This window comes from Trichomycterus rosablanca, chromosome 4, assembly GCF_030014385.1.
Source record: "Trichomycterus rosablanca isolate fTriRos1 chromosome 4, fTriRos1.hap1, whole genome shotgun sequence".
NCBI classification, from domain to species: Eukaryota; Metazoa; Chordata; class Actinopteri; order Siluriformes; family Trichomycteridae; genus Trichomycterus; species Trichomycterus rosablanca.
This window is the reverse complement of record NC_085991.1, coordinates 38,554,393-38,581,963: the sequence shown is the minus strand read 5'-3', so window position 1 is coordinate 38,581,963 and position 27,571 is coordinate 38,554,393. Positions and strand designations below refer to the sequence as shown.

The 27,571-nt window shown below is 38.8% G+C and overlaps 1 protein-coding gene across 1 annotated transcript; it reads left to right on the top strand.

Moving 5' to 3' along the window:
* Positions 1 to 238: 238 nt before the first annotated feature.
* dvl2 (dishevelled segment polarity protein 2) lies at positions 239 to 24,920 on the top strand. Its single transcript, XM_062993301.1, has 15 exons — positions 239 to 624; positions 13,997 to 14,066; positions 16,598 to 16,743; positions 17,164 to 17,273; positions 17,430 to 17,559; positions 18,318 to 18,408; positions 18,498 to 18,567; positions 19,162 to 19,301; positions 19,934 to 20,010; positions 20,114 to 20,181; positions 20,337 to 20,459; positions 20,580 to 20,711; positions 21,557 to 21,733; positions 21,906 to 22,124; positions 23,158 to 24,920. Exons 1-15 carry the CDS (start codon positions 464 to 466, stop codon positions 23,676 to 23,678), a joined length of 2,235 nt encoding a protein of 744 aa, XP_062849371.1. The 5' UTR covers positions 239 to 463; the 3' UTR covers positions 23,679 to 24,920.
* The last annotated feature ends 2,651 nt before the right edge of the window (positions 24,921 to 27,571 follow it).

The window sequence follows — 27,571 nt, the reverse complement described above, 5'->3', positions numbered from 1 at the left end:
AGATCCCTGTGGTCCTGCGTGACGTCACGGCGCCGCGTTGGCCCGCTGTGAGTGAGTGAGCGCGTGAGAGAGCGAGAGAGAGAGAGAGAGAGAGAGAGAGAGAGCTGACTGACTGACTGACTGAATCCTCCTGTGTTTTTGTTAGAGAAAAGTTGTTCGCTGGGTCGCTAACTGGCCCAAACAAAACCGGACTTTTTTTCCGTTTTATAATAAACCTTTGGAAAGCTGAACAATTAAAATCAGTAGCGATGCTTGACTGGCTTTAAAGCAACAACTGAGGTCGAGATTTCGGATTTTATCTTTTTTTTTTTTTGGTGGTTAAAACTTTGGACAGGGGAGTCTCTGCGGCTCTGCTCGACCCCCTCCTCCTCCTCCTCCTCCTCCTCCTCCTGGCTAGCTAATGTTAGCCACCTAGCTACCTCTACCATATTCCTGAGGAACAAGGGGGGAACTGGCTGGAGAAATGGCGGAAACTAAAATAATTTATCATATTGACGAAGAGGAGACGCCGTATTTGGTCAAAATTCCAATAGCGGCGGAGAAAATCACTTTGCTGGATTTTAAACAAGTGCTGAACAAACCAAACTACAAATTCTTCTTCAAGTCTATGGACCAAGACTTCGGGTGAGTGTGTTTGTGTGAGTTAGCGTGAGCTAGGATGGACACTTACTAACCGCTACATAAAGGGGATGTTAAATTCCAAATGAATTACTATCGTAACAGTTTGTTATGGTATTCTTTGTGGAGAGGGGATTGACAGTGAGACAGCTGAGGTTTTATAGTGCATTGTTTCTGAGTATGAGAGGAGAAAACTTCTCAGAATAGAACTTTAGCAGAGATGAGCTCGGGCTCTTACTAAAACTACCCATTAATCTGCCTTAAATGATCCAGATAGAGTCCTGATTTACTGAGATTGTGTAAAAATCTCATATCCTCACTTGTAGTTGGAAAAAGAAAATTCTAAGTTACTATTAAATCAGGTTGTAAAAGTTGTGTACTTAGTGTAAACTTTCAGCAAAACACAGGACCTTTTGTAACACTCACTAATTTGTTTAGCTGAAATCCAGACTGCTGAATAACAGCTAAAAAGTAAAATCCAACTATATGGTCAGTTAGATACTTAAGATTATTTTTAAAACGAACAATTAGTATAAGGTTTACAAAGATTTCAGAGAAATGTAATGCATTTTGGGGTTTTTTTGTGTAACACTTTAAGTAGCCAGTAACATTAAATTCAGGTTCATATTTATTATTACCTGACAATGATTTCATTTAATTTACTGATTTGAAGTGAAAAAAGGGCAAATTTGTTTCACGTCAGTCATTCAATAAATTCTTGCTTTGTTAAAAATGCTAAATGCTTATTAGATCTTAACAATTTTCAATGTTACAAAGAATCATTAATTAGACAACCAAACTTAAATCTCCCTTTGGCTTTGAAGTTTTGCATAATTTGCTCACTGATAGGCGCAGCTGCTAGAGTGGGTGGCACACAGTAACATAAACTGGGTTCAATCCACGCCTTTCGTCTGCGAGGAGTTTTGGCATGTTCGTCTTGTGACCATGTGGGACTTCTTTTGGTGTGCCGTTTCCTTCCAACTGCCAAAAACATACCAGAAAGTGGATTGGCTACTCTGAAAAATGACCTCTAATAGAATGTGCAGTTGTATGTGCAATTTATTGATGCCGTGTCCAGGGCTTTTCCAGCCCTGTACTCAGTGTTTCTAGTTGCAGCTATTGGCCCAAACTTAGAAGTCAGTGTTGGATTAATACTGGTAGGAAAGCGAACCCCTTCAAAACAAACTTTAGCTTGTGTCATTAGTACAAATATGTTTGTAGTATAAATTTCATAAATTCAAATACCACCCCACATCAAAAAAGCAGGGACAGAATGTAATGGAATGGAAAATAATAAAAAAAGAACTTCTATTTAATTTCAGACAGAATAAACCCAAGATATTTCATGTTGTGTCCTGTCAACTTTATTTCATTCGTTAATATACAGTACATCCATTCCTGCATTTCAAGCCTGCAATACATTCCAAAAAAGCTTTTTTTACCACTTTGTTATTGTGTCATCCCTTCTCACAACGCCTAATAGACATTTTTGAACTGAGGATACCAAGTGATAAAATACAGAGTTGTCATATTTTTTGTTTCAAAACTCTCCACACATTCTCTATTGTGGTAGACAGACAGGCAGGCAGTCCAGTACCAGCATGTGATTTTGCATTGCCTTGTTGAAAAATGCATGGATGTCCCTGGAAAAGATGTCATCTTAAAAGCAAGACATGTTGCTCTAAAATCTAAGTGTACTGTATAATGCTGCCATTACAGAAGTGTAAATTACTTTTGGTTAGCGCCTAACCCAACCCCATTCCATGACTGACCCTGACTTGTTCTGATGTCTGAAGCACATTTCTTCCACAAAGATCTGAAATATGGATAGGTTTGACCACAATACATGTTTCCACATGTGTCATGGTCCATTCCAGATGCCTCCGAGCCCAGAGCACTCAACACCGCTCCTGGACATGGTTAAAATAAGGCTTCTTTTTTGTACAGTGAAATGTTAAGTTTTGGCATTTGTAAATAGAACTCCTTATTGTAGTGCTCTCAAAGACTCAGCCTTTTGTAAATACTGCTTTTGTTTCAGATCATGATAATAATCTCCTGTTGATATCACCTGATTGAAATCTCATTATTATTATTATTATTATTTTATGCCAAACTTTTTTGAAATGTGGTGCAGGCCTGAAATGTGGGAAAGGATGTATATTAACAAATGAATTTGGCCAGACAAAACATTAAATAGTTTGGATTTATACTGTCTGTAATGAAAACAGTTAGGGTTGTATACTAATACAGCATGTGTACATTTAGTATGACCATTCAGACTTACAAAGAAGATGCATTTAGGTTGGTTTTCAAATGTAGGCTACGTATTTGTCTGATTTTAATATTAGATGCACTCAAGTCATAGTGATTTGTTAAGATGTCTGTATCTGTTCAAAGCCTCTTCATTTGATAGAGATTTCAGTCCTATTTTCAGGTGTTGACAGAATAAAATGTGTATTAAAAGAGCTGAATTTGAGAGATGGAGTGCAAAATTGTCATGATGAATAACAGTCCACATTATGCTTGCTTAAATAATAAACAAAAAGTACAAGTACTTTTCTAAACATTCCATCTGTAGGTTTTTGTTGTTTAAAGAAATCACAAAATGAACATTGGACTCTAGTATGCCAGTGATTTTTGCACTGCTTCTGTTAAGATAATTACTGGGAGAAAAAATGTTTTGGCATATATGATCTAATTTCAACCGCTTTCATCTCAGTCATATCGCAAATACTTCTTTCCCTTCTTTCATGGGTGCATGCCAATGGTCTGTGTTCTTTTTCTTCAGTGCTCTATCCCATGCGAGAGTGTTCTAGTCAAGCTCTTGCAGTGAAAGTGTTGTCAGGAATGTGTATGATAAGAGCTGAAAAGTAGTATGTAAAGAGTCCTTGATATGTACTGTTTTGCTAATTGTGTTTTCCATATGAAAGATCTGAAGAAAGCTATATTTCTCCGTTAAAAAGGCTTTTATAATTCACATAGTGTCTACCTTTGCTAAGTTTGTACTGACAAACTGACAAAGACTCAAATCTTTGTAAAGGTTGTATACCTATGATAGAGGAACACATGCATGCATTAAGGAAATTAGTTCTGTAAACGTATTTTAAGTTGTATTTGTTCACTGGCATGGTGATTAAGTTAATACTTCTGTCATGTACATGAGTTGCTTTCAGCCAATGACAAATTCTGAGGCGAAAAGATATAGCTGTATCCAACCCAGTAGCTACATATTAAGTGGTGTAGGAGAGATGTAATGAGGCAATTAATAGTAGCTTTGTTTGGATTTGACTAAACAATAGTTCTAGTTTTAAATCTATATTTTAGATTTCTTTTTTGCAGTATATATTAATTAAGACATGATATTGCTATGTGCCTACTATTTTTTCTTCTTGATAACTGTGTGGCTTAAGTTGTATGTCTTTGAGATGGCAGCTAGGTGTGACCATGGATACTGCTACTGACATGGAAAAGTGCTGGCCTATTTTTAATAAAATCACATGTGTCTAAAGGTTGTGTATCACACAAGAGTATTGAGACATTTTTGTCTTCATTGTCCTGCAAGTCTGATTCCCCATGATGCCATAGCCATTTTCAGAAGTCTGAAGAAATAATTGGCTTTGCCATTTGCAAGGTCTGATGGTGCACATGGTAAGACCTGCCAGGTGGGAGATGCAGTTGTCCAGCCTCAAGATGACAAAAGCCTAAGTGGTGAAAGCATATCCTAAAGGATGCATGTGCTAGTTCCCACCCTCCCAGACTAGTTGCTGATGTACAAGCTAGTGGGTGAAAATGGTAAAAGAGGTTAGCATTTTTTATCTGTAGCATGTTTACTAACGTTATGGGCGTGGGTGGCACGGTGGCTAAGTGGGTAGCACTGTCGTCTCACAGCAAGAAGGTCCTGGGTTCGATCCCCAGGTGGGGCGGTCTGGGTCCTTTCTGTGTGGAGTTTGCATGTTCTCCCTGTGTCTGCGTGGGTTTACTCCGGGTGCTCCGGTTTTCTCCCACAGTCCATAGACATTCATGTGAGGTAATTTGGAAATACTAAATTGTCCAGGACTGTGTTCGATATATAACCTTGTGTGAACTGATGAACCTTGTGTGATGAGTAACTACCGCTCCTGTCATGAATGTAACCAAAGTGTAAAACATGCCGTTAAAATCCTAATAAACAAACAAACTAACTAACGTGATGGGCAATGGTTTACAATAGAGAAAAGGGTTTAGCAAGAATACACATTTCCTTGGAGGCTTTCCATAACGTCTTGTGTATGGAATAGTACAGGGTGCTAAGGATATACCAAGATAAAGGCATCACACACTGTTTATGTAAAATTGTTATTATACTAGTTTTAAGACTCATGTCACTTGAGGTTGTTTAACTTGTGACACCAGTTCTGCTAGGAATCTCTTGAATTTCTTTACATTTTGCTAACTTGTAATTGGTCAATGATTTGAAGCCTAACTAACCTATGTACCACATTCGTATTATACTTATTTGTCTTTGACTAAACTGTGTTGGTCATTGTATGCAGTACATGACAACAACAGACTTGGCATCAACTCAGGAGTAGTGCTGCTCCCGAGATGCAATTCTGCTGTGCTCAGATTGGCAGTGTACAGGCCAGTATATCATGCAGTATATTAACATGAGATGTGATATCATATCACGCAGAGGTAGCATGTGTAAATCTCTTTTAAGACGCAGTTGTTTGAGCAGCTCATGACTGTTTTGTGAAGGAGATGTTTTTGCAAAATGTGTTGATTAGTATTAGTTGGAAATTTGCATAGTGTGATTTGACCTTGAGATGGAATTGCTTTATTTAAAGGTAGCAACAATCTGTGGTATTACTAAGCCATACTGTAAGCAGAGCTAACCAGACTGATCTTTTACTCTATTTTCCTTGGGTGCGAATTCAATAAAACAAAACATTTGGTAATGTTTTGTAACTGAGACATATTCTGAACATCTTCACACCTAAACATAAGTGTATTTTAGAGGTATGTATCGATGTTAAGGTCAATGCTGGACCAAACAACTTAATTGGTATTGGATTTGGCATTCTTTAGAGCCACAAAACATATTTAGTGGCAACATGTCTGATGTTGATTAATGTGGCTTAAATTATCCATGTCCTTGTGCTTCCAAGGTAAACAACAGCAGCAGATTATGTCTTTTACTGCAACCATAGCATCATAAGATGCCAGCCATTTAAAGTATTTTATTTTTCCATTAGCAGGCAGGAAAAATGGGATTGAGGAGGCGTGTTTGTAACGTAACTTTCTGAAGGAATGTAAACAAGCCAGCCTAGCTCTGTGGTTTTCAGATGCTGTTTTCTTTGTATAAGTTTGTAATACACTTGCTTATTTCAGCTATTATATTTTATTGCATTTTATAAATGTTTCCAATAATAAAAACTGCCAGTGCACCTTCAAAATGAAAAAAGGGTCATGATGTTAATAGTATAAATTTGCTTTATGTAGTCACAATTTGGCAGAATTTAATGGAATAGTTCCAGGCAACATGTTCTATTCTCAGTGCTGGATGCTGTTGTATATACAGCACATGTGAATGTTGGCTATTCCTATAAGACACTTTTGAATGTATATATTTATTGTCTTTGCTGTTTTTCAATCATGTTGCTTTTTGATGTCATATATTATTACTGGTACTGTTCAATACTTGAAGGAAAAGTTTGGGGAAAAGTGCACTTTTGACCTGGCATTGATGCAGACTTTGTCAAAGGGTACATTACAGACATTAGAGACCGTTTGGGCGCGCACACATTTTCCAGCGCATCATTTAAAAATGTTGGTGGTGTAAACTGCAATTTATTTAAGAATCAGGAGCCTAGTCCACATTAAAACGGTTAACTATTTTCTTGTTTATTTTGTTGTAGCTTTTATGTACAAAAACTGACACACTTCATTTTTGCTCACATAAGTAAATAAGTTTGGAAATGCAATTTTTGTGTTTATGTGGACAAAGAAGAATAACTATATTAAAATATTTGAACGACACGCTTCTATATCCTCTAGTATTAAAAGTTTGTATAGTGGTTACTATACAGGTTTACTATACAGGTTTAGCTTTAACCCTCAACCAAAGCTTTAGTTATCAATTGTCTAGCTGAGATGGTAGATACTAAATTACTTTATGTTGAGTACTTGATGCACTACATAGTGTAGAAGGCAATATTTTACACCATGTGTATTGTGAATTATTATAAACTCTTTGGTTGTTGGACTACTTTTAATGGGTGCCCTTTCTGGCACAGCCTAATCTAAATGTAAGAAGAAAGTGTTGTGGCCCAATTCACATTCCCACAATACATGCTTATGAAAATAGTAACAACTAATGTGCTAATTACAAATGTTCTCCTTCAATGGGTGTTTTTTCTGGTTCAGAGGTGCAATGATCCTAAACATTTATGCCTGTTTCCAAGCTAATTTCTTTAATGTCAAATAGATCCATTGCTGATCTATATTACTTTTTAGGTAAACATGTGTTTATTTGATTTGTTCTTTACTGGATTGGCTTTTCAGACTTCAGACATTTGATACATTAAGTTCAAAGCATACATGTGCTACGTACAAGTTGTATTTGTTTTAAATGAAATAAATTATACATTTATCATACACAGTGTAATAAAAAAGTTATATAAAAATGTTCCAGTGACAGAAATGACATGTTCCAGTTTTAGGCGCTCACATGGCGCAGCGATCTGTTACACTACTCCACAATGGCTAAGTCGAGATTCAGTGGTTCTATTGGCTGGACATGCATCTACACAGACATGATTGGCTATATCTGGAGGTAATCTTACATATTACTGGGAAGTCCCTAGTGACTGAAGTTTAACTGAAGTTTAACTGAAGCATTATCCACCAAACTTAAAATTTATACGACTTTCTATTTATGTAGACCTAATTTGGTCTTTGAAACAAATTTTGAAAAAATTCAATTTATTAATGGGGCAATGGTGGAATTAATTATTTATTCAAAGTTAAAATTCTAAATTGCTGGCCCATATTGTTCATGCTATTACATCACAGATCAGCCATAAATAAAAATAATAAATCTTGGCTAGTTTGAATGTGGATTACTAATCATTGACAGATAATGTTAGTTACAGTTTAGCTGAGGTTTGTGTGTTTGACTCTTGGGGATTATTTTATTTATCCACAATGTTATGTGTACCTTTTAATTAAACATTGCTGTTTATTCAATTTCAAAAGATTTTAATACAAAAATAAAAAGTAGTTATATGGTAAAAACAATAGTATAGAGAGCATACACCGATCAGCCGTAACATTAATACCACCTCCTGGTTTCTACACACACTGTCCATTTTATCAGCTCCACTTGCCATATAGAAGCACTTTTTAGTTCAACAATCACTGACTGTAGTCCATCTGTTTCTCTACATAAATTTCTATCCTGCTTTCACCCTGTTCTTCAATGGTTAGGACCACCACAGAGCAGGTATTATTTAGGTGGTGGATCATTCTCAGCACTGCAGTGACAATGACATGGTAGTGTGTTAGTGTGTGTTGTGCTGGTATTAGTGGATCAGACACAGCAGTGCTGCTGGAGTTTTTAAATACCGTGTCCACTCACTGTCCACTATATTAGACACTCCTACCTAGTTGGTCCACCTTGTAGATGTAAATTCAGAGACAATCGCCCATCTATTGCTGCTGTTTGAGTTGGTCATCTTCTAGACCTTCATCAGTGGTCACAGGACGCTGCCCACAGGGTGCTGTTGGCTGGATATTTTTGGTTGGTGGACTATTCTCAGGTGTTTAAAAACTCCATCAGTGCTGCTGTGTCTGATCCACTCATACCAGCACAACACACACTAACACACCAGCACCAAGGGGGGGGGGGGGGGGTCCTGACCATTGAAGAACAGGGTGAAAGCAGGCTAAAAAAGTACGTAGATAAACAGATGGACTACAGTCAGTAATTGTAGAACTACAAAGTGCTTCTATATGGTAAGTGGAGCTGATAAAATGGACAGTGAGTGTAGAAACAAGGAGGTGGTTTTAATGTTACGGCTGATCGGTGTATATATACTGGGATTCGTGAAATGTGGGATACCTACAGATTTCCTCTGCTACATGGTAAATCATGGCTCAGACTCCTGTGCATACCTGCTTTCTATCATTTTTACATTTAAGTAAGAACTTTTTTGGCTGAACTTTTGAAAAACAGGTTACAAATGCTCCACACTGAATTGTCATGTTCAGTGTGGAGTAGGCCTCAGACATTCACTAAAGGCACAAGTAAAGAGCATACATGAACAAATAATGAAAGCAACTTTCCTTTGCTTCCTGTTGTACTGTAGTTACTGTGCGGCATGTATAGTAACAGACCTGGCATGTGTATGTGCATTTCATTGTTGAGGAGCAAAGCTGCATAGATGGCCGTAAGGTGATATGGTGGTGGAGGGGAGTGTGGGGAAGTAAGTTTGCTCTAATGCTGCTGTTTTGATTTGCTGTGCATAGAGCCAGCTGTCAGCCTGTCTGTGTGTGGTAGGGAAGGGTTGTAGCAGGGTGTGTGTGGTGTGGGGGAGTGTAGTGGGGTTGGAGAGGCCATTTGCTGGGTGTCTGGGCAGAATCAACGCAACGAGTGAGACCGAAAGGGACAGAGTGAGAGACTCTGAGAGAGGAAAAAAGTTTAGAAAGAATGGGGGATGGTTGATGATGGTTGGCACTTTCATCTTGTCTTGTTCTTAATGCATTTTCCACGTTGTAGCTTTGGATTTGAGCAGAAAGTTTTCCTGTCTATATGTCGCATATCTTTGGTACCACATTCCACTTTCATCTATTTTTAACCCACTGTATCTCTTAAACTAGATTCATACTGTGTTCTGGAATCCACTGTGCTCTTTCAGTTTGAGAGTTTCAGCATGTGGACATGTCTAAGTGATGAGACATCAAGTCTACATGTGTGTTTATTTTCCCAAGTGTTTCTGTCTGTTTGTCCAAGGTTTCAGGGGTCGTTCCTTAGTACCAGTTAGGGATCATTAGTGGTTTTATGAGTGTGATTGTTAGAATGCACTGGTTTACAGTGGTAATATAGGTCTAAGGAATTCTGCTGTGAAATAAGCTTTGGTTGCTTCATGATTATCGTTAATTAAGTTAGGCTGGAGTGCACAGATAGGAATGTGCCGTCAGGCTCTGTTGATGTTCAGTTTGAGACTAGCATTTCTTCCTTTAGAGTAAACAATTTTGAATTTTGTAGGTTTTAGTCAATTATCACTTACTGAGAAGTTCACTTTTTTACAACTTATTTGATTGTGTTACCCAGACACCTTTATTCCTAGGATCTAATCTGCATGCTGAGTTAGGTAATGTAAACATGATTCATTGTAATAAGTAGTTGAAATCTAGTGGTACATTGGTAAAAGTATGGCTGCTATTTTTTAAGTATAATATAATACGAATTCAAGTGGCACTTGAATGGCACAGTGGTAAATTACGCCAGCCCGTTACCGCTAGGATCCAGAATTCGCCTCTCCAGTAGGGCTTTGTCCGGTAGGGTGTTTATGACTGGCTTTGATTGAAGGGGGTTGAATGACCGAGGCCTTGTGATGGTGTGCTGTCCTGTCCAGGGTTTGTTACTGCATTGCGCCCAGTGATTTTGAAGAAACTATATCCATGTGACGCTGACCAGGATCAAGCTGTGTTAATGATTAAAATACTGTTATTGAAATGATAGTTTTCCTTTGGGTTTACTAGCAGTTAGTTAGCTGGCTGATTTCTTAGAAATGGCTGGAGAGCACAAGGGTTTTCCAAATTGCATTGTCAGCTCTAGAATGATTGGCTTGCTTGATAAAGATGGATAAAAAGTTTATGGATCGTATTACTTCTGGTCAATTGGCTTAACACAATTTTATAGACGTGTAACTAGGGCTGGGCGATTTTCACGATTAATTCGGTTAATTTGCATGAATGTTTTCACCCGATGTTAGAATGTGACAATCGCGATTGTTTACATACTTTATATTTTCATTAAAATACCAACATGTCACGAGGCAGAAACTGACCAGACGCTCGCGGAATATAAATCAGGAAAAGTTTAATATCAAAAGGGCAAAACAGTGTACAAAATCAGGTAGAGTCCAAAACCAGCGGATAAAATAAACAGTAAACGGAAGACAACAAGGATTATACACGGTAACGGTTAGATTCAGTAATAAGGAGCGCAAACACGATCGGCAAAACGAGACACAAACAGAAGAGTTTAATTAAGATTCACTGAATCAAACACCGCCGAACTGAATCAAAACTCCGGAGCCGGTGAGCACGATCAGGATTGGCTGACCGGGACATGTGACAGTCACGTGACAGTCCGTGAGAGCATGGGATTTGCAGTCCATATAGTTAGAAGCAGAACGTGCCCCCTCCATCCACCCCCCAATCACAAGAGGACAAAATCAAAGCTGAGCTGAGTGATTACTTGATGCCCCCCCCAGTGTAGATACTGATACAGACTCACTCAGTGGTGGAAACAGCACAGTACAGGCTCGTGTTCTTTTTAAGAAACCTGTAAAGAACTTTTTGTAGTTCTTTTTCTAATGTAAGGTGGTTCTGCTGCACAATATTTAAAATAAGAGTTGTTTGTGAGCTATTCTTATAAAGGATATAGATAATTCAGATTTCTATTTTGTTTTCATTATTGTTAATTATTGTGATATTGTTATTGTTATAAAGTTTGAGTCCCTTGAAAGGATAATTATAGGTGGTGGTGTTACTATTTTCTTTTAAATTACAACACAAAAAAAAAGAAATTTGAGTCTCATTTCAATTGCATTATACAAGAACAAAAAAAATCGAAATCGTAATCAACAATTGGTTATAATTTTAAAATAATCGAGATTTTTTTTTTTTTTTTGCAAAATCGCCCAGCCCTACGTGTAACCTTGGCACCCAGGTGGTGCAGCAGGATATTCCGCTAGCACACCAGCCCCGAGATTCTGAACTCCTTGGTTCAAAACTCGGCGCTGTCACCGGTCGGCTGGGTGCCATCTGGCGGGCATAATTGGCAGTGCCTGCAGCAGATACTACCTGGCCACTGCATCTGAAGGGGGGGGGCTATGTGTGGGTCTTCATACGCTGTGGAAGGACCCTAATTGGCAGAAGAGATGTGCAGAATGCAGGGTGAGAAAAGGAGGGTTATGCACATGTCGTGTGCAGCGACATGCTCTCCTCGGATGCAATTGGGTATCCCTCAGCAGCGGAAGACAAAATTGACTGCGCTTAATCTGAAAATGGGGAGAAAAATGCAAAAAAAGAAGAGGTTTAACCTTTTTTTGATTACAGTTAGAATTGTATGTATCTTCATTCTTGGCTCATTTAGTACTTTGTGCAACCTCACTTTGTCAACAAAACAACCAATCCTCTTATAATAAACAGTCTGGAATAGGGTTTTTTCTGTACAACCATCTACTTTTTGCATCTGCCTGATTGTTGTCCTTCTTGCCTTTTACCTATTTGCCATTCTATCATGTAAGTTCCTCTGTTGCTATAGACCCCCATGCTAAACCATGGATGACCACAGATGGGGTCTCTCTGTGAGCGGTATTGTGTCCAGAGAGTCACACATTACCATCCGTAATCAACCAATGTTTGGGAATTAAATGATAAGCAATTACATTGTTGCATTTACACATTAATTCAGTAATTTAATGGTGTGTTCAGATGTACTTTGAGTGTAGCAGTGATGTCACATTCTTTAAACACTGCAATTCCCACTGAATAGGAGCTTACGCTGTAATTCTACTCCTTATTGTTCTGATGGTCATAACTATAATTATCACTCAGTGTTAATAATACAGAGATTCCATGTCTTAGAACATGTCTTTGCTATAGCTAGTCAAAAACGTCAAATGCTGGTCTAAAGAGGAATAAAATGTTTGTCTTAATACTATTTTTACTTTTTTTATGGTTTGCTAATCATGTGTTTTTTTTTAAATACTAATATACACCGATCAGCCATAACATTAAAACCACCCCCTTGTTTCTACACTTACTGTCCATTTTATCAGCTCCACTTACCACATAAAAGCACTTTGTAGTTCTACAATTACTGACTGTAGTCCATCTGTTTCTCTGCATGCTTTTTTAACCTGCTTTCACTTTGTTCTTCAATGGTCAGGACTCTCCCAGGACCACCACAGAGCAGGTATTATTTAAGTGGTCGATCATTCTCAGCACTGCAGAGACACTGACATGGTGGTGGTGTGTAAGTGTGTGTTGTGCTAGTATGAGTGGATCAGACACAGCAGCGCTGCTGTAGTTTTTAAATACCATGTCCACTCTATTAGACCCTTCTATCTAGTTGGTCCACCTTGTAGATGTAAAGTCAGGGACGATCGCTCATTTATTGCTGTTTAAGTTGGTCATCTTCTAGACCTTCATCAGTGGTCACAGGACGTTGCTCACAGGGCGCTGTTGGCTGGATATAATTTTGGTTGGTGGACTATTCTCAGTCCAGCAGTGACAGTGAGGTGTTTAAAAAGTCCATCAGTGCTGCTGTGTCTTATCCACTCATACCAGCACAACATACACTAACACACCACCACCATGTCATTGTCACTGCAGAGCTGAGAATGACCCACCACCCAGTAATACCTGCTTTGTGGTGGTCCTGTGAGAGTCCTGACCAATGAAGAACAGCAAGAAAGGGGGCTAACAAAGCATGCAGAGGAACAGATGGACTACAGTCAGTAATTGTAGAACTACAAAGTGCTTCTATATGGTAAGTGGAGCTGATAAAATGGACAGTGAGTGTAGAAACAAGGAGGTGGTTTTAATGTTATGGCTGATCGGTGTAAATTTCTATTGTTCTAAACTATCTTTATTTGAGCTGTTATCTGAACTGCATTTAATACTGTTCCAAAATGTAGGCAGACAATTAACCTGTAAGGTTTATCTGTATACTAAACATTGTTCTGGTCATGCTAGAAGTTGACCCTATCTATTTATTACACAAAGTTAGCTAGTGAGGTATTAAAAGTGGGGCATGCAGGTGGCATTACTTCACTAGCTTTGACCAGTGTTTGAGTCTCTATTTCAGCAGTACAGTTGGGTGCTCAGCCAACCCAGCTGGCCTCATTTGAGAGAAAGTAGACGTGGTTTGGGGATTGGGGGGCGGGTGGTAAAAACTTGTTGTATAGAAGCACAGACCAACACAAATGCTTGACAAGATATCCCTACCCATCCCACACACACACAGTTCTTGAATGAGTATAGTACAGGGGTGCTTGGACAGACATTATATGATATTTCTTTTGAAAGTTGATAAGCAGATTTATTTAATTAACAATTAAACTAGACTTGTACTGACTGATGACTTTATCTTTCTTTCCAGAGTGGTCAAGGAAGAAATTTCTGATGATAACGCAAAGCTACCTTGCTTTAATGGTCGAGTGGTGTCTTGGGTATGTACTCAGTCTTTTACTTTCCTTCTTTTAGAGTTAAATGTAAAACTGGGCTGTGTGTTGCAGCACTATTTTTGTATTGCATGCACAGTCCATAAACCCTTCTTATTTGCCCAAACCTTAGTGGATTTGCGCATGAGGCCAGTCTAGCAGGGCAGCACGGTGGCTAAGTGGCTAGCACTGTCGCCTCACAGCAAGAAGGCCCCACAGGTGGGGCGTCCGGGTCCTTTCTGTATGGAGTTTGCATGTTCTCCCCAAGTTTGCGTGGGTTTTCTTTCGGGTGCTCCGGTTTCCTCCTACAGTCCAAAGACGTGCAAGTGAGGTAAATTGGAGATACAAAATTGTCCATGACTGTTAGATATAACCTTGTGAACTGATGAATCTTGTGTGATGAGTAACTACCGTTTCTGTCATGACTGTAACCAAAGTGTAAAACATGACGTTAAAATCCTAATAAACACACATATAAGCCAGTCTAGCGCACGGAGAGTCATGCACTGATCTCCACTTCTGTACAGACGCCTCAGGCTACTAACTGCAGTGTTGGAGACTCCAATCCTTTTTAGTCCAGTCTTTTTCCACCCAGCAGACTCCATACGCACAAGTAAAGAAAGCAAATCTACTCACCACTTTGACGTTTAAAGATTGAATCTAGTGGCCAGTTTGTGCACCGCCTGCTAGGGGGCACCCAACCGGCTAGTAGCAGAACTGAGATTCGAACTCGGAGAGTTTCGAATCCTAGCACTGGTGCACTTGTGTTTTATCCCATTGACAGATCACTGAGTGGAACCGTGCAGCATTTTGTGTCTTATTATAACAAAAAGCTCTAAGTGTTTGTCTCACACTTTCACACAGAGATTGAAACCTAGCCTTCACTAAAACTTCTAATGAAAAGCCGGTTCTTAAGTCCAAAGGCTTGATGGAAACTAAACCCACTGGGACAGAAATGTTATACCAGCTTCAGGATTGTTCAAGTTCATTGAAGGAAACATGCACAATAGCATTGAATCCATTTACCTTAGTCAAAGAAATAGGGACAGGTTACTGTGTGGTTTTCTTTTATTTAACTGTTCTGTAAGGGTCTCAGAGAGTTTAAACTAATTCAGTTTACACATTTGAACTATTTAGATTAGCTGTGTAGTCTGGGTGCAAGTAAATGCCAATGCAAACTCATACTCTGTGAAGATAAGCATTTTTAAATTGGGTTAATATCCTCAGGCAGAAGTGAGGATGTATTCTGATAGCTTTTTAAAAAGACCATGATTTATTGACACCCTTTTTGTAAATTCTGAGACAGTGGATATTTGAATCCTGCAGCTCTTTTTGTGTTGTTTCACTTTTCCCCCCAAAGAGAATAGACCTGGACTTTGATTGGAAAGTCAAAACTGATGTTTCCCCACATATTATGAATGCCATTCAGTCACATAAAAAAGCAGCATTCTAAACAGACAAAAAGACATTATAGATGGTTTCCGAACATATTTCTGTAAGTCATTTTAGAGTACTACATTTACACTAGTCTAGTCAAAGCCCGGGCACCTCACCAAAACTAGCTGATGATTAGGAAATCTGGCTGCAAATCAGCTACTTAACAAATATGTAAACAAATATTTACCAACATCAATAGTGATGAACTTACTTGAGATAGTAGTAGTATGTAGTTTATGACACAGCCAAAAAGAGTGTAGAAAAACTGGAAGAATAAATGATGAATAATATCACAAAAATTAATGATATCAGAGTTAACCTAACAGTTTACCTAATACGAGGTAAGATTGATTAGCAGTCTAAAATCCAGAGGACTATCATGTTTCTTAAAATGCAAAAAGGCCTTAATAGACGTTTACATAATCGTAGCATTGTCTGATGAGCAGCAATGTGTAGTTATTAGTTGGGATGTAATGATGCCCCAGAAAGACAGTTAAAAATCGGCGCACATGGTACGATTCGAATCAGTTATTCATTTAAGATGAATCGATATTCACTTTAAACAGCAGAGGGCACTGGTGCTATTCACCTCGCCTGGTTGACGGCACTTGCCAGGTAGGGGATTTTCCAGACAAATTTATTTATGTAAGGATACTTTCTTTATTTGTATTACTTATTGATATAATGTAGGATTTGTTTAAAAATTTTATTTCAGGTTTTTTTTTTTTTACACAATAAGCATTATTTGGCATAGTTTGTACCTACCTCAGAAATAAAAGGACATTCATTATTTATATAAATAAAAGATAAGCACAAATACAGTATTTTATTTAAATTTTTTTTAAAGAAATAATAAAAGGAAACTTTGTCATTTGTCTTCAATTTCATTTTGTTTAAAAAAATCGTATCGTGAATCGTATCGCATCGTGGGTAGAGTGTATCATTACATCCCTAGTTATTAGTTATTAGTATGCATGCAGTGCTACTTTCTGTCTGTTCTGATGAAGTTACTATACTCTAAAACAAACCTAGTATAAGGTTGCACAACTTATCAAATGGAAGCTTTACATAAACACTTGTATAATTCTTCTTGTCTTTTGTAGCTGGTATCCTCAGATGTCCCTGCAGCAGAACCTGCACCAGCTCCAGTGGAGGTCCGAGCTCAGCCCTCACCTCCTCCTCCCCCACTGCCCCCTCCTCCAGCTGAAAGGACCCAAGGCATTGGAGATTCCAGACCCCCTTCATTCCAGTATGCAATTTCTCTTTTTTAATGATCCTTTTCCTTTACTTGAATTACTACCTGGAACTAAAATAAGAGATTTGAAAACTGAGCCAAATAGTTAAAATTCTTGTTTTTCATTCACTTTGTGATTTTTGCTCTTGTGTGTATGTGATGTATTAGAACAATAAATATGAAAATAAAAACAGATTCAAATAGAATTAATAATCTGATACTCGTCTGCACTTCGGCTGCTTTAATTCACAAACCCAACATTAGTTTAAATTAAAAAAATCTGTTTAAAATAGAAATGGCAGTCATAAATACATACAGCCTCCTGTACAATGAAATTGTGCTGATACTTTCAAACTTGCCTATTAAGCTCTATTCATAAGTGAAATCATGGCCAAAAACTTAAAAATGTAGTCACGTATTTTCTTTGTGTTACAGTCCAAATGCTGCCGGCAGTGTGGAGACACTGGATGAACAGACAGAAACGGAGTCTGTTGTGTCCTTCAGGAGAGAAAGGCCTCGTCACAGAGAGAGCATGGAGTCACATGGTGAGATATTATCCTGACGCACAGAGGGAGGATTTGTCGAATTTGTCTGAACTTGTGTTGATAAGATTATTGAACAGTAACTGTAAAACGTTTAGCTGACTTATTTATCCATCTGCCTGATTTTTTTTTTCTCCATTTTTGTCTCTTTTTCTCTAGGGTCTCGTATGAATGGACAATCTCGTATGGACAGGCACTTGGCTGGGTATGAGAGTGCCACCACTGTGATGAGCAGCGAACTTGAGACTACCAGTTTCTGCGACTCGGATGACGACGACACCATGAGCAGGTTAGACTGAGACTAAGGCAGCTTTCACATGATAACTGGTTTGTGCTCATGTTCATCGTGAGCCTGGGCTCATTGCCGCTTACAGCACGGTTTGAGCTTTTCACGATGCACAGCAAAACCGCTTTAATCATCTTAAACTGCTTCAAACTTGGAGCGCAGCAGCAAATGGTAAAAAAAAAAAAACAAGCAGCAAGGTGGTAATTTAGCGTGGTGTGTGACACTCAAGGTGGCGCAGTGCAAGGTAAGCGTCAATAACTCACTCCATATTGCTAAGAGTGTGAAAGCTTTCAAACAGTTTAAATAAATTGATAATGGCAAAAACAAATCTAATTTTGGCAAAAAACATATTAAATTAACATGCACTTAGGTAATCTGATGATGGGGGAAAACCAGTGACCTCCTGAGTCCGTCAATAACTTGATTATTTTGGCAGCATTGTTACAAATACTAATGTTATTGGTTTAATCACATTTTTCAAAAGCAAGGTGGCATCATCGCTTGTTTTTTTTTTTAAAGAAGTAGCTTGTATATAGTTACACTTTTTCTTACACCAGGTTGTATTGTTTAATCATTTTATTTTCTAAATGATTACTATAGAAATTCCTGTTGATACATAGAAAACACAATTAACACTGTGTTAGAGATTCAACTCTTCAGTTACTTAATTGGTAGTTACAGGAATAGACTTGATCCCTAATGCTACACCCACCTTTGTTCAACATTGCAGAAGCTTAATTCTTGTCGTATGCTTCACGCAGGTTCAGCAGTTCCACAGAACAGAGCTCTGCTTCTAGACTGCTAAAGCGTCACCGCAGACGCAGGAAACAGCGCCCCCCGAGGCTGGAGAGGGTACTGCCTTGAAATCTTTTGAGACATGTTGCTGAAGTTCTTGCGTCTCTGTTTTCTGATTGTGTTTTTATGTTAATACTGTCTTGCAGGCATCATCTTTCAGTAGTGTGACAGATTCAACCATGTCTCTAAATATTATCACAGTCACCCTCAACATGGGTTAGTATGTCTGGACCTTCTCTCAGCACAAATGTTACTTGCTAGATTGTACACCAGATGAGTTGCACCGAATGCATTAAAATAAAAATTGAAAATGTTGCTGAAATATAAGATTTTTAGTTTTCTGCTTTGAAATTGTGTTTTGTGTGTTAAATAACAGTGCTGTGGGTTAAACAGATGCCATACTTTACTACAACTGTATAGGATGCCATTTTAGACCAATCAGTTTTGCCCCCAAATAAATACCTTTAACTGAATATTAATAATAATTAGACACATCTGATTAATCTTAACATAGACTGCACTGCTATTAGTAACAAGTGTCAGAGCATGGCTGTAAGGTGGTAAAATTTGAATCTCAGTTCTGCTACTGCCAGGCCAGGTGCTTATACAAGCAGTGATGAGTGTTACTTTTAAAGGCTATGTTGTTGGTACATAAAGACCAGATGTGCTACATGGTCTAAAAATGTTAAGAATGAACGTTGAATTCCATTTATTGTATTTCTCATTTTTAAATGACACTTATGCTTCTTGACTTGGTGTATATGGCTCCTGTGTGTTCATTGCAAGTTTGTGTGTGTGTGTGTTCAACAGAGAAGTATAATTTCCTGGGAATCAGTATTGTGGGGCAAAGTAATGAGCGAGGGGATGGTGGCATCTATATAGGATCCATTATGAAGGGAGGAGCTGTAGCTGCTGATGGGCGCATTGAACCTGGAGACATGCTGCTTCAGGTGAGTGAGTGTGTGTGTGTGTATGGGTGGGATGAAGGGACAAATATGATTTTTGATGTTTTATAACTATTATATACTATTTTTTTTTTACTAAAAATTAGCTGGTTATTGTCGGTGTGTGACACAGATGGACAGGATTAGGAATGAGTCTATTAGAGGGCCAGTGCAGGTAGGGTGTTTTGGGCAGATTGAGATGGTTTAGGCATGTGCAGAGAACTGGGTGGGGGTGCTGAGGATGGAGCCACCGGGCAGGAAAGCTAAAGAGGAGGTTTATGGATGTGGTGAGGAAGGACATGCATGTGGTTGGTATGACGGGAGAATATTTAAGAGAGGGCAAGACAGAGACGATTGATCCACTGTGGAGACACCTTCTGGGAGCAGCTGAAAAAAAATAAGAAGATACTGTAGTAGCTGGGATATATTGCCCAGTGTAAGTCACATGCAGATAAAAGTCTCAGAATTGGGTGCAAACTTCTTGAATTCCTGTATCCAGACTGGTGGTGATGGTGTGGAAAATGATTTCTTGGCACATGCTGGGCCCTTAGTTTTATTTAGACAGTGTGTGAATGTCAATTTTTTACAATGGTATTGTAATTAACTTGAACTAAAATAACATTCTAATTTTATTACAGGTGAATGATATTAATTTTGAAAACATGAGCAATGACGATGCAGTCAGAGTACTGCGAGAGATCGTGCACAAACCAGGGTAAGTCATGTACAGTTTCAGCATATGAAAACAATTAGATGTGTGTGTGTTTGTGATTTTCTTTTTTTTTAACAAAGCCTGTGTATCCTATATGGTATTTTAGACCCATCACTCTGACAGTGGCAAAATGCTGGGACCCCTCACCTCAAGGCTACTTCACACTCCCACGTAGTAAGTGACTTTAATTTTTAAAAGCAGGCTTGATTTAACAGTTGACGTTTTTACATTAGGAAATCAAGATGGTTTCATGCTTTGTCATTTGTTTTAGGGAAGAACTTCAAGCAGTAACATAGTTTAATAGGTGTGTTTTCTCCCTTTTCTGCCAGATGAGCCCATACGACCTATCGACCCTGCAGCTTGGGTCAGTCATTCAGTGGCTATGACAGGAGTATACCCACCTTATCCAGGCAGTACAATCACATCCACCTCGTCTGTAACAGAGACTGAACGTGTGTATAAGCTTTTCTAGTTTGCAAAAATACATCTGCTTCTTTAAGTTCTTGTGTTATTTGAGTTGCTTTTTAGACCTAGTGTTGTCTGATTTTGGTCTATTTGTTCTTTGTTTTTAGGTTTTGATGAGTTTAACCTGTCTCTTCACTCCGACATGGCATCCGTGGCGAAAGCTATGGCCTCTCCTGAGTCAGGCCTAGAGGTCAGAGACAGAATGTGGCTCAAGATCACTATTCCTAATGCTTTTCTAGGTAAGAAAGTGGTTTCTTAAAATGCTAGTGTCATAAATGAGTGCTTAATTGTAAACCGTAAGGCAGCTGTCACATGATAAGCAGTTTACGATTCATTCACCTTGAGTCTGGGCTTATATTGCTGCTAAGTGCAGTGATTAAGCCTTTCACATGATATGTGGCAAAGCTGCTTTGTGCTGGCTGTCCAACTGAGCATCAAGCTTGAAAACAAGACACAATACTGAGTGAAAGTATTGACTTTTATTCACATGCACTTTTATATCAAATGGATTTTCATTTATACAAGAATGCTCTGCATAAGTCATAACTTGGTGAGCTACGAAGCAGCAACAAGCGATTCCAGGATTAGGAAGTGTGCCATTGCTATCTAAAATGCAATTCCATTCTCCCTGTTTCACAGTTTATCTGTCACCATGCCCTATTTTTCCCATAATGCCAAGGTTCTAATTTAAATTGGAATTGAACAGTTCAGTGTTTTGTGAAAGTGAGAATCAGTTCTCTCCACCAGGTCTGTGCATTCCTTCTGACTATGTCATTTAAACAGTATGTCTCATTGGCAGTGCTTTAAGAAGGTCGGTGTAAAAGTGGGTCAAAGTTCAGTCAGATGAAACTTTAAGCGCAGGGACAAGTAGTAAAAAACGAACGTCAAAGCAGCAAATGTGCACAAGACTCAAGGTGTTGGAGCGGTCAGGTAAACGACTCTGCCTCACTCCATAGGAAACAAAGCACAGTCAGCGCCAAAGTGGTTTTGCCATGAGTCATGTGAATGCAGCCTAACAATATTAGTTGAACATAAGGTCAGTCTAGCATTGAGCTAATAAACAACAATGATGTGGTTTGTGTAGGTTCAGACGTGGTCGAGTGGCTCTACCATCACATCGAGGGATTTCAGGATCGTCGGGAAGCTCGGAAATATGCCAGCAACCTCCTGAAAGCTGGCTTCATCAGACACACCGTTAACAAGATCACCTTCTCTGAACAGTGCTACTACATCTTTGGAGACTTCAGCGACTGTGAGAATTGTAAGGACCACATTCTTGTTATCCAGCAAACATCAATATTGATTCATGAAATTCTTATTTGTAAATATCAAATTGTGGGCTTGTAGAATAAAAACCAACAAAATGAGGAATGGCAATAGATTGTAATGTAATCTAACCTTGTACTTTATCTTTCTTGTTCTTTTTTTCTCAGACATGGCCAACTTGTCCCTCAACGATAATGATGGCTCTAGTGGTGCCTCAGACCAGGACACATTAGCCCCTCTACCATTGCCAGGGGCAACCCCGTGGCCCTTGCTCCACTCTTTCCCTTATCAGTATCCACATCCGTACTCCAGCCAACCTCCTCCTTACCATGAGCTGACCAGCTACAGCTATGCCCCTGGCAGTACAGGCAGTCAACACAGCGAGGGTAAGAGCCTACTAGTGCAATAATTCTGTATTTGTTTTATTAAACAAATTAGCTACAGCATATAAAATACTGGGGAAAACCCCTGACCTTACATTTCATTCCCCATAATCACTATAAATACAGCATGTTACCAAAATGCACAGAAACTAGACTTTCATCAATTCAGATTAGATTCAACTTTGTCATTTTGCAGAGTACAAGAACAGAGCCAATGAAATGCAGTTAATGCAAGTTTTATTCATTAAATATTAAAAATTCATTAAATAGCTATGCATTAGGTGAACGCATAGTTTCATGATAGCCATTCGGTTGCATGACTTTACTGGTAAATGTTGCCTGACCGATATTACTGCAATGTGATCGGTGACAACTTGTAGTGGTGTTGTGAAATTACATTTCTATCTTGACAATCTGCATTATTCTTTACTTTTATTTCACTTTCATCAACCGCTTTATGCTGGTCAGGGTCACAGCTGGTCTAGTTCCACCAGAAAACACTGGGTGTAAGGCAGGAATACCCTGGACAAGGCCTAAATGAATGTGAATTTAGAATTTAGATAGTGAATTATATCTGTGTAGACGTTCGGCCGGCTGATAGCTCTCGAGATTTGATCCCAGATTTCAGCAGTAGTGGGCTAGCGCAGTAGACCGCTGAGCCGGCTGAGTGCTGATTCTGCACTTTATTAATTTCAGTAACATAATTGTCAGAAGGAAATAGATAATTATTTTGTGAAACATTGAGTCTATCAACATTTGTGGTTGCGGAATTGCAAAAATATATATTTTGGGCAGCCTCTATGAGTTTGCTCCATATTGAAGAATACTGTTGTTTTCAAAAAGAAATGACAGCATTTGTAACATGCTCACTCTGCTAAGCAGCACCAGGAACATGGTGTGATGATCTGTATTTATATAGGTGTCATACCTGCTAACTTATACCAAAATCACTGACTATCTTTAAATGTACAGATTACTGTATGTAGTTTTAAATGTCATATTTCTTCATCCTTTTTTGTTTATCTTCCCCTTCTAGGAAGTCGGAGCAGCGGCTCTACTCGGAGTGAGGGCGAAAGGCGTAGGGGAAGTAAGAGTGGCAGCACAGTGGCTGGCAGCACCCGTGATGACAAATCCCCCAATGGAGGAGACTCGCGCTCGGGCAGTGGCAGCGAATCAGAATACTCTGTGCGTAGCAGCCTGAGAAGGGACCACGGCTCGGCCACACCCAGCGAACACAGCCATGCTAGTCAGCGCTCACTTCACCGGGCCCCACCCCCTCACCTCGCTCCATACCCGCCGGGCATTCCTATTCCCTACAACCCCATGATGGTGATGATGGTACCACAGCATCCACATCCAGCTATGGGAGCCCCTCATCCCCAGACAGCTGGCACGCAACTCCACCCAGGCCTGCCTCCACCCAGCAACCCAGGAGGGCCTCCTGGAGCTCCACCCACGCGAGACCTGGGCTCAGTGCCACCTGAGCTCACAGCATCAAGGCAGTCCTTCCACCTGGCCATGGGCAACCCCAGCGAGTTCTTTGTGGATGTTATGTAGTGAAGGCTAACACAGGATGTGTGTGTGATGAATGAGTGAAGTGTGAGTTAGTGAATGAATGAGTGACAAGTGTATCATATAATAACTGTGAGCCTGACTCAGTAAGAGACTGAGACATAACATTTGATATTGATGGAGATAGCTCTTTGTAGTTGCTGGTAGGAACAGGGTTTCTGTATAAAGCTGGAAGTCTTGCACAGCTCGAATTAAGCAGTTGAAGTTTCACCAGCATAAAATGCAACAGGGTTTTGACTTCCAAACAGTCATGTTTGTTTTTTTATTGGAACATTTTCCCTGAAATATTCATCAGATTATGCTGTAAGCACTATACTCTAGTTCATGTATGGAACATCTGTGAGGCCTCTCTGTCCTCTGATAATATTTGCTTTGGCAGGAAACACACATCCTGCCAAACGCAAGTTCTGTTGATGTCCAAATTTTGTGTGTGGGTTTCTGCATGACCCACCTACAGAGAGGTACGCTTTCCTTTATTTAAAAAATGCAGATCCTTAAAATCATGTTCTTCATTTGCGAATAACAAAACGAACAAGCAGGCAAAAGAAGTTGCACTATTGCGATGGATAAGTCATGTTTTAAAATATTTTAACAGTTTATTTTTAGAAGATATCAACCCAATAGATCATGTTTATTGGGAATCATGGTTTTTTGACAAGGCAGCTAAATTGCTTTAAAAAGTAGTATACTATCAAATCCTAGAAACCATGTTTCCACAAAGCTGAGAAATGCAAACAGATGGGCAGTTGTAGCTGTCTAACGTATGACAACTAGTAGTGAAGGTCTTTTTTATTGTACACCTAAGCAATATGCAAAATGTAAAAAAACAGGGTTTAAAAGACATGACTAGCAGCAGCTTTACTATGGTCATTTCTCCATGAATGAAAGTTGTAATCATAATTAGAAAAAATAAATATCAAATCTGTTGGCAGACTACATTTGGTAGTAGTAGAAGCAACGGTACTCTGAGAGGAAACGGTAATGCCAAAAATGGTACTTCTGCTTGGTAGAATGGGCTGTTTTTATACTCCACATATTTCACATTTCTACTAATTTTTGTTTGTTTTTAGACTGAAAAGCATAACCATTGTATATGAATGAATATATAGATATAATCAAAGCATACAGGTGCTGAATGAAGATGTCTGAAGAGTGCCACTTTGGTGGCTTTTCGTTTGTTGTCACTTTTGTGTTTCTTACTCAAAATAAATTTGTAATAGAAGAGAACCCATTTGAACTGACGTTGATTTATTAAAAGCTTATTTGTCTGAAGTATTTAGCAGACCAATGCCAGAAGATGTTAGGGCTTTCACAGTTACATATACATACTTGACTTCCCTTCTAACACAAGTAAATTGGTCAAGTGTCCCTATGGTATCGTTTTATAATAGTATATTTGTTTTATATTTGAGTTTTACACTGATCAGCCATAACATTAAAACCACCTCCTTGTTTCTACACTCACTGTCCATTTTATCAGCTCCACTTACCATATAGAAGCACTTTGTAGTTCTACAATTACTGACTGTAGTCCATCTGTTTCTCTACATACCTGTTTAGCCTACTTTCACCCTGTTCTTCAATGGTCAGGACCCCCACATGACCATTACAGAGCAGGTATTATTTAGGTGGTGGATCATTCTCAGCACTGCAGTGACAATGACATGGTGGTGGTGTGTTAGTGTGTGTTTTGCTGGTATGAGTGGATCAGACACAGCAGCACTGCTGGAGTTTTTAAATACTGTGTCCACTCACTGTCCACTCTATTAGACACTCCTACCTAGTTGGTTCACCTTGTTGATGCAAAGTCAGAGACGATCGCTCATTTATTGCTGCTGTTTGAGTTGGTCATCTTCTAGACCTTCATCAGTGGTCACAGGACACTGCCCATGGGGGTGCTGTTGGCTGGATATATTTTTGGTTGGTAGACTCTCAGTCCAGCAGTGACAGTGAGGTGTTTAAAAAAAACTCCATCAGTGCTGCTGTGTCTTCTCCACTCATACCAGCACAACACACACTAACACACCACCACCATGTCAGTGTCCCTGCAGTGCTGAGAATGATCCACCACCTAAATAATACCTACTCTGTAGTGGTCCTGGGAGAGTCCTGACCATTGAAGAACAGCATGAAAGGGGACTAACAAAGCATACAGAGAAACAGATGGACTACAGTCAGTAATTGTAGAACTACAAATTGCTTCTATATGGTAAGTGGAGCTGATACAATGTGTGTAGAGACAAGGAGGTGGTTTTAACGTTATGGCTGATCAGTGCATATTCGATTTTACATTCTGAATCTTACAACAATTTACCTAAAAGAAAAAAAATTGAAAGAATTGGTACCCCCTCAAATTGTAAAAGCTGAGCTTCATTCATTCAAAAAAAATGACCTTGACCGATCACTATATGCTTTAATATTCAATGACTATTTAAAAAAAATGTTTGTAATTACTTCCCAAGGATAAATAATCCATCTCTTGTAAGCATTCCTAAAAGTTAAAAAAATAATCACAGTAAGTGCAGATCTTAAGAGGGACACACAATCATCTATCAAGCATTACATATTATTTAAATTTTAATTCATCATGAAGAAAATTTAACTACACCCACACTTGACTAAGTCAGTGACCAGGTGAACCAGATACACCGCAACCCTGTGGGCGTGCTGCTCACTGGCCGGGACAGAAAGTCAGACGGCCCAATGCAGCCAAATACTAGAACATTCTTGATAAAATCCTAAAGACTTCGCAAACTCGTAATGGGGCAAGAGTTCTTCAATGTGACAAGGACTCAAAGCACACAGCCAAAAAAATATTGGAGTGGCTTTGGAGCAAGTCCATGGAAGTTCTAAAGTGGCCCAATCAAAGCCCTTATTTAAACTCGATTAATGATCTGTGGAGAGACATTTTCATTCAATCAGAAAAAGTAAGCAGAGATAATTTCAGCAAAGATTCTGCTCTTAAAATGAAAATCTGTATTTGGATCTATTGACACATCTGTAATAAATATTACCAAACTGTTCTATTGATTATGCAGCAAGATTATGCACCACTAAACAGTGGTGCGAAAGCTGGATAGTAAAAAACGAGGCACAAAAAGAATATTGATGCCTTTGAACTAGGGTGCTGGCAAACACATGGTTTAAAAAAAAAATTGCACACAACAATAATCAAGGAGTTACAGCAAATTATTTTGGGATGTTATGTAGTGTGGTAGTATGAGATCTTTACATTTTTGGCTTTGTACACAAGCATCCTTTTTTAAATTAAATGTAGGCACGATGTGTCAAAATTTAGGTTGATTGAAAATAAGGTGTGTGGCTGACTTGACCCAGAAATGGAAGTGGAAACAATTTATGGATCAGTGATCCAGGGCTGCTCGATTCCGGACATGTTGGAATTGATTCAGACTTTAGACTCTGCAGTGTCGATTATACAACTTAATTCTAAAGATAGTTTTCTCGAATCGAAAACTAAACACAAAACATAAAAGGGCATTATTATTATATAAATACACAGTGCTGATTTACAGTATAAACAGGGTATTTTCATCACCTCATTTGTTCTTCAGAGACATAACTTCTTCTACCAGTAACTCAATCTTGATGTTTCTTACATTGGTATTTTAAATGTCTTCTGTTCATTCTCATGACAGTCTACTAACAGACTATCCATGTACACTAACTGAGCACATTATTGGTATGTGTAAATCATAAAATGGTAATTGAATGCACATACAAATAAAGTTTTGGTAATAAAATGCTTATTAACTGTATTTGTATGGTGTTACTTTCTTGCCAAAAGTCCAGAGTACAACTTGTTTTTTGTGAGCAGGATCCCTTGTATTCTCAATTGTGCTCTCGACTTTTAGCAAAAA

Excerpts from the sequence above, each read along its gene's own strand:
- dvl2 (XM_062993301.1), top strand. The coding sequence starts at position 464 with ATGGCGGAAACTAAAATAATTTATCATATTGACGAAGAGGAGACGCCG. Across the intron at positions 20,011-20,113 it reads GAGATCGTGCACAAACCAGG|ACCCATCACTCTGACAGTGG; the intron begins GTAAGTCATGTA and ends ATGGTATTTTAG. Across the intron at positions 20,460-20,579 it reads GTCTGTAACAGAGACTGAAC|GTTTTGATGAGTTTAACCTG; the intron begins GTGTGTATAAGC and ends CTTTGTTTTTAG.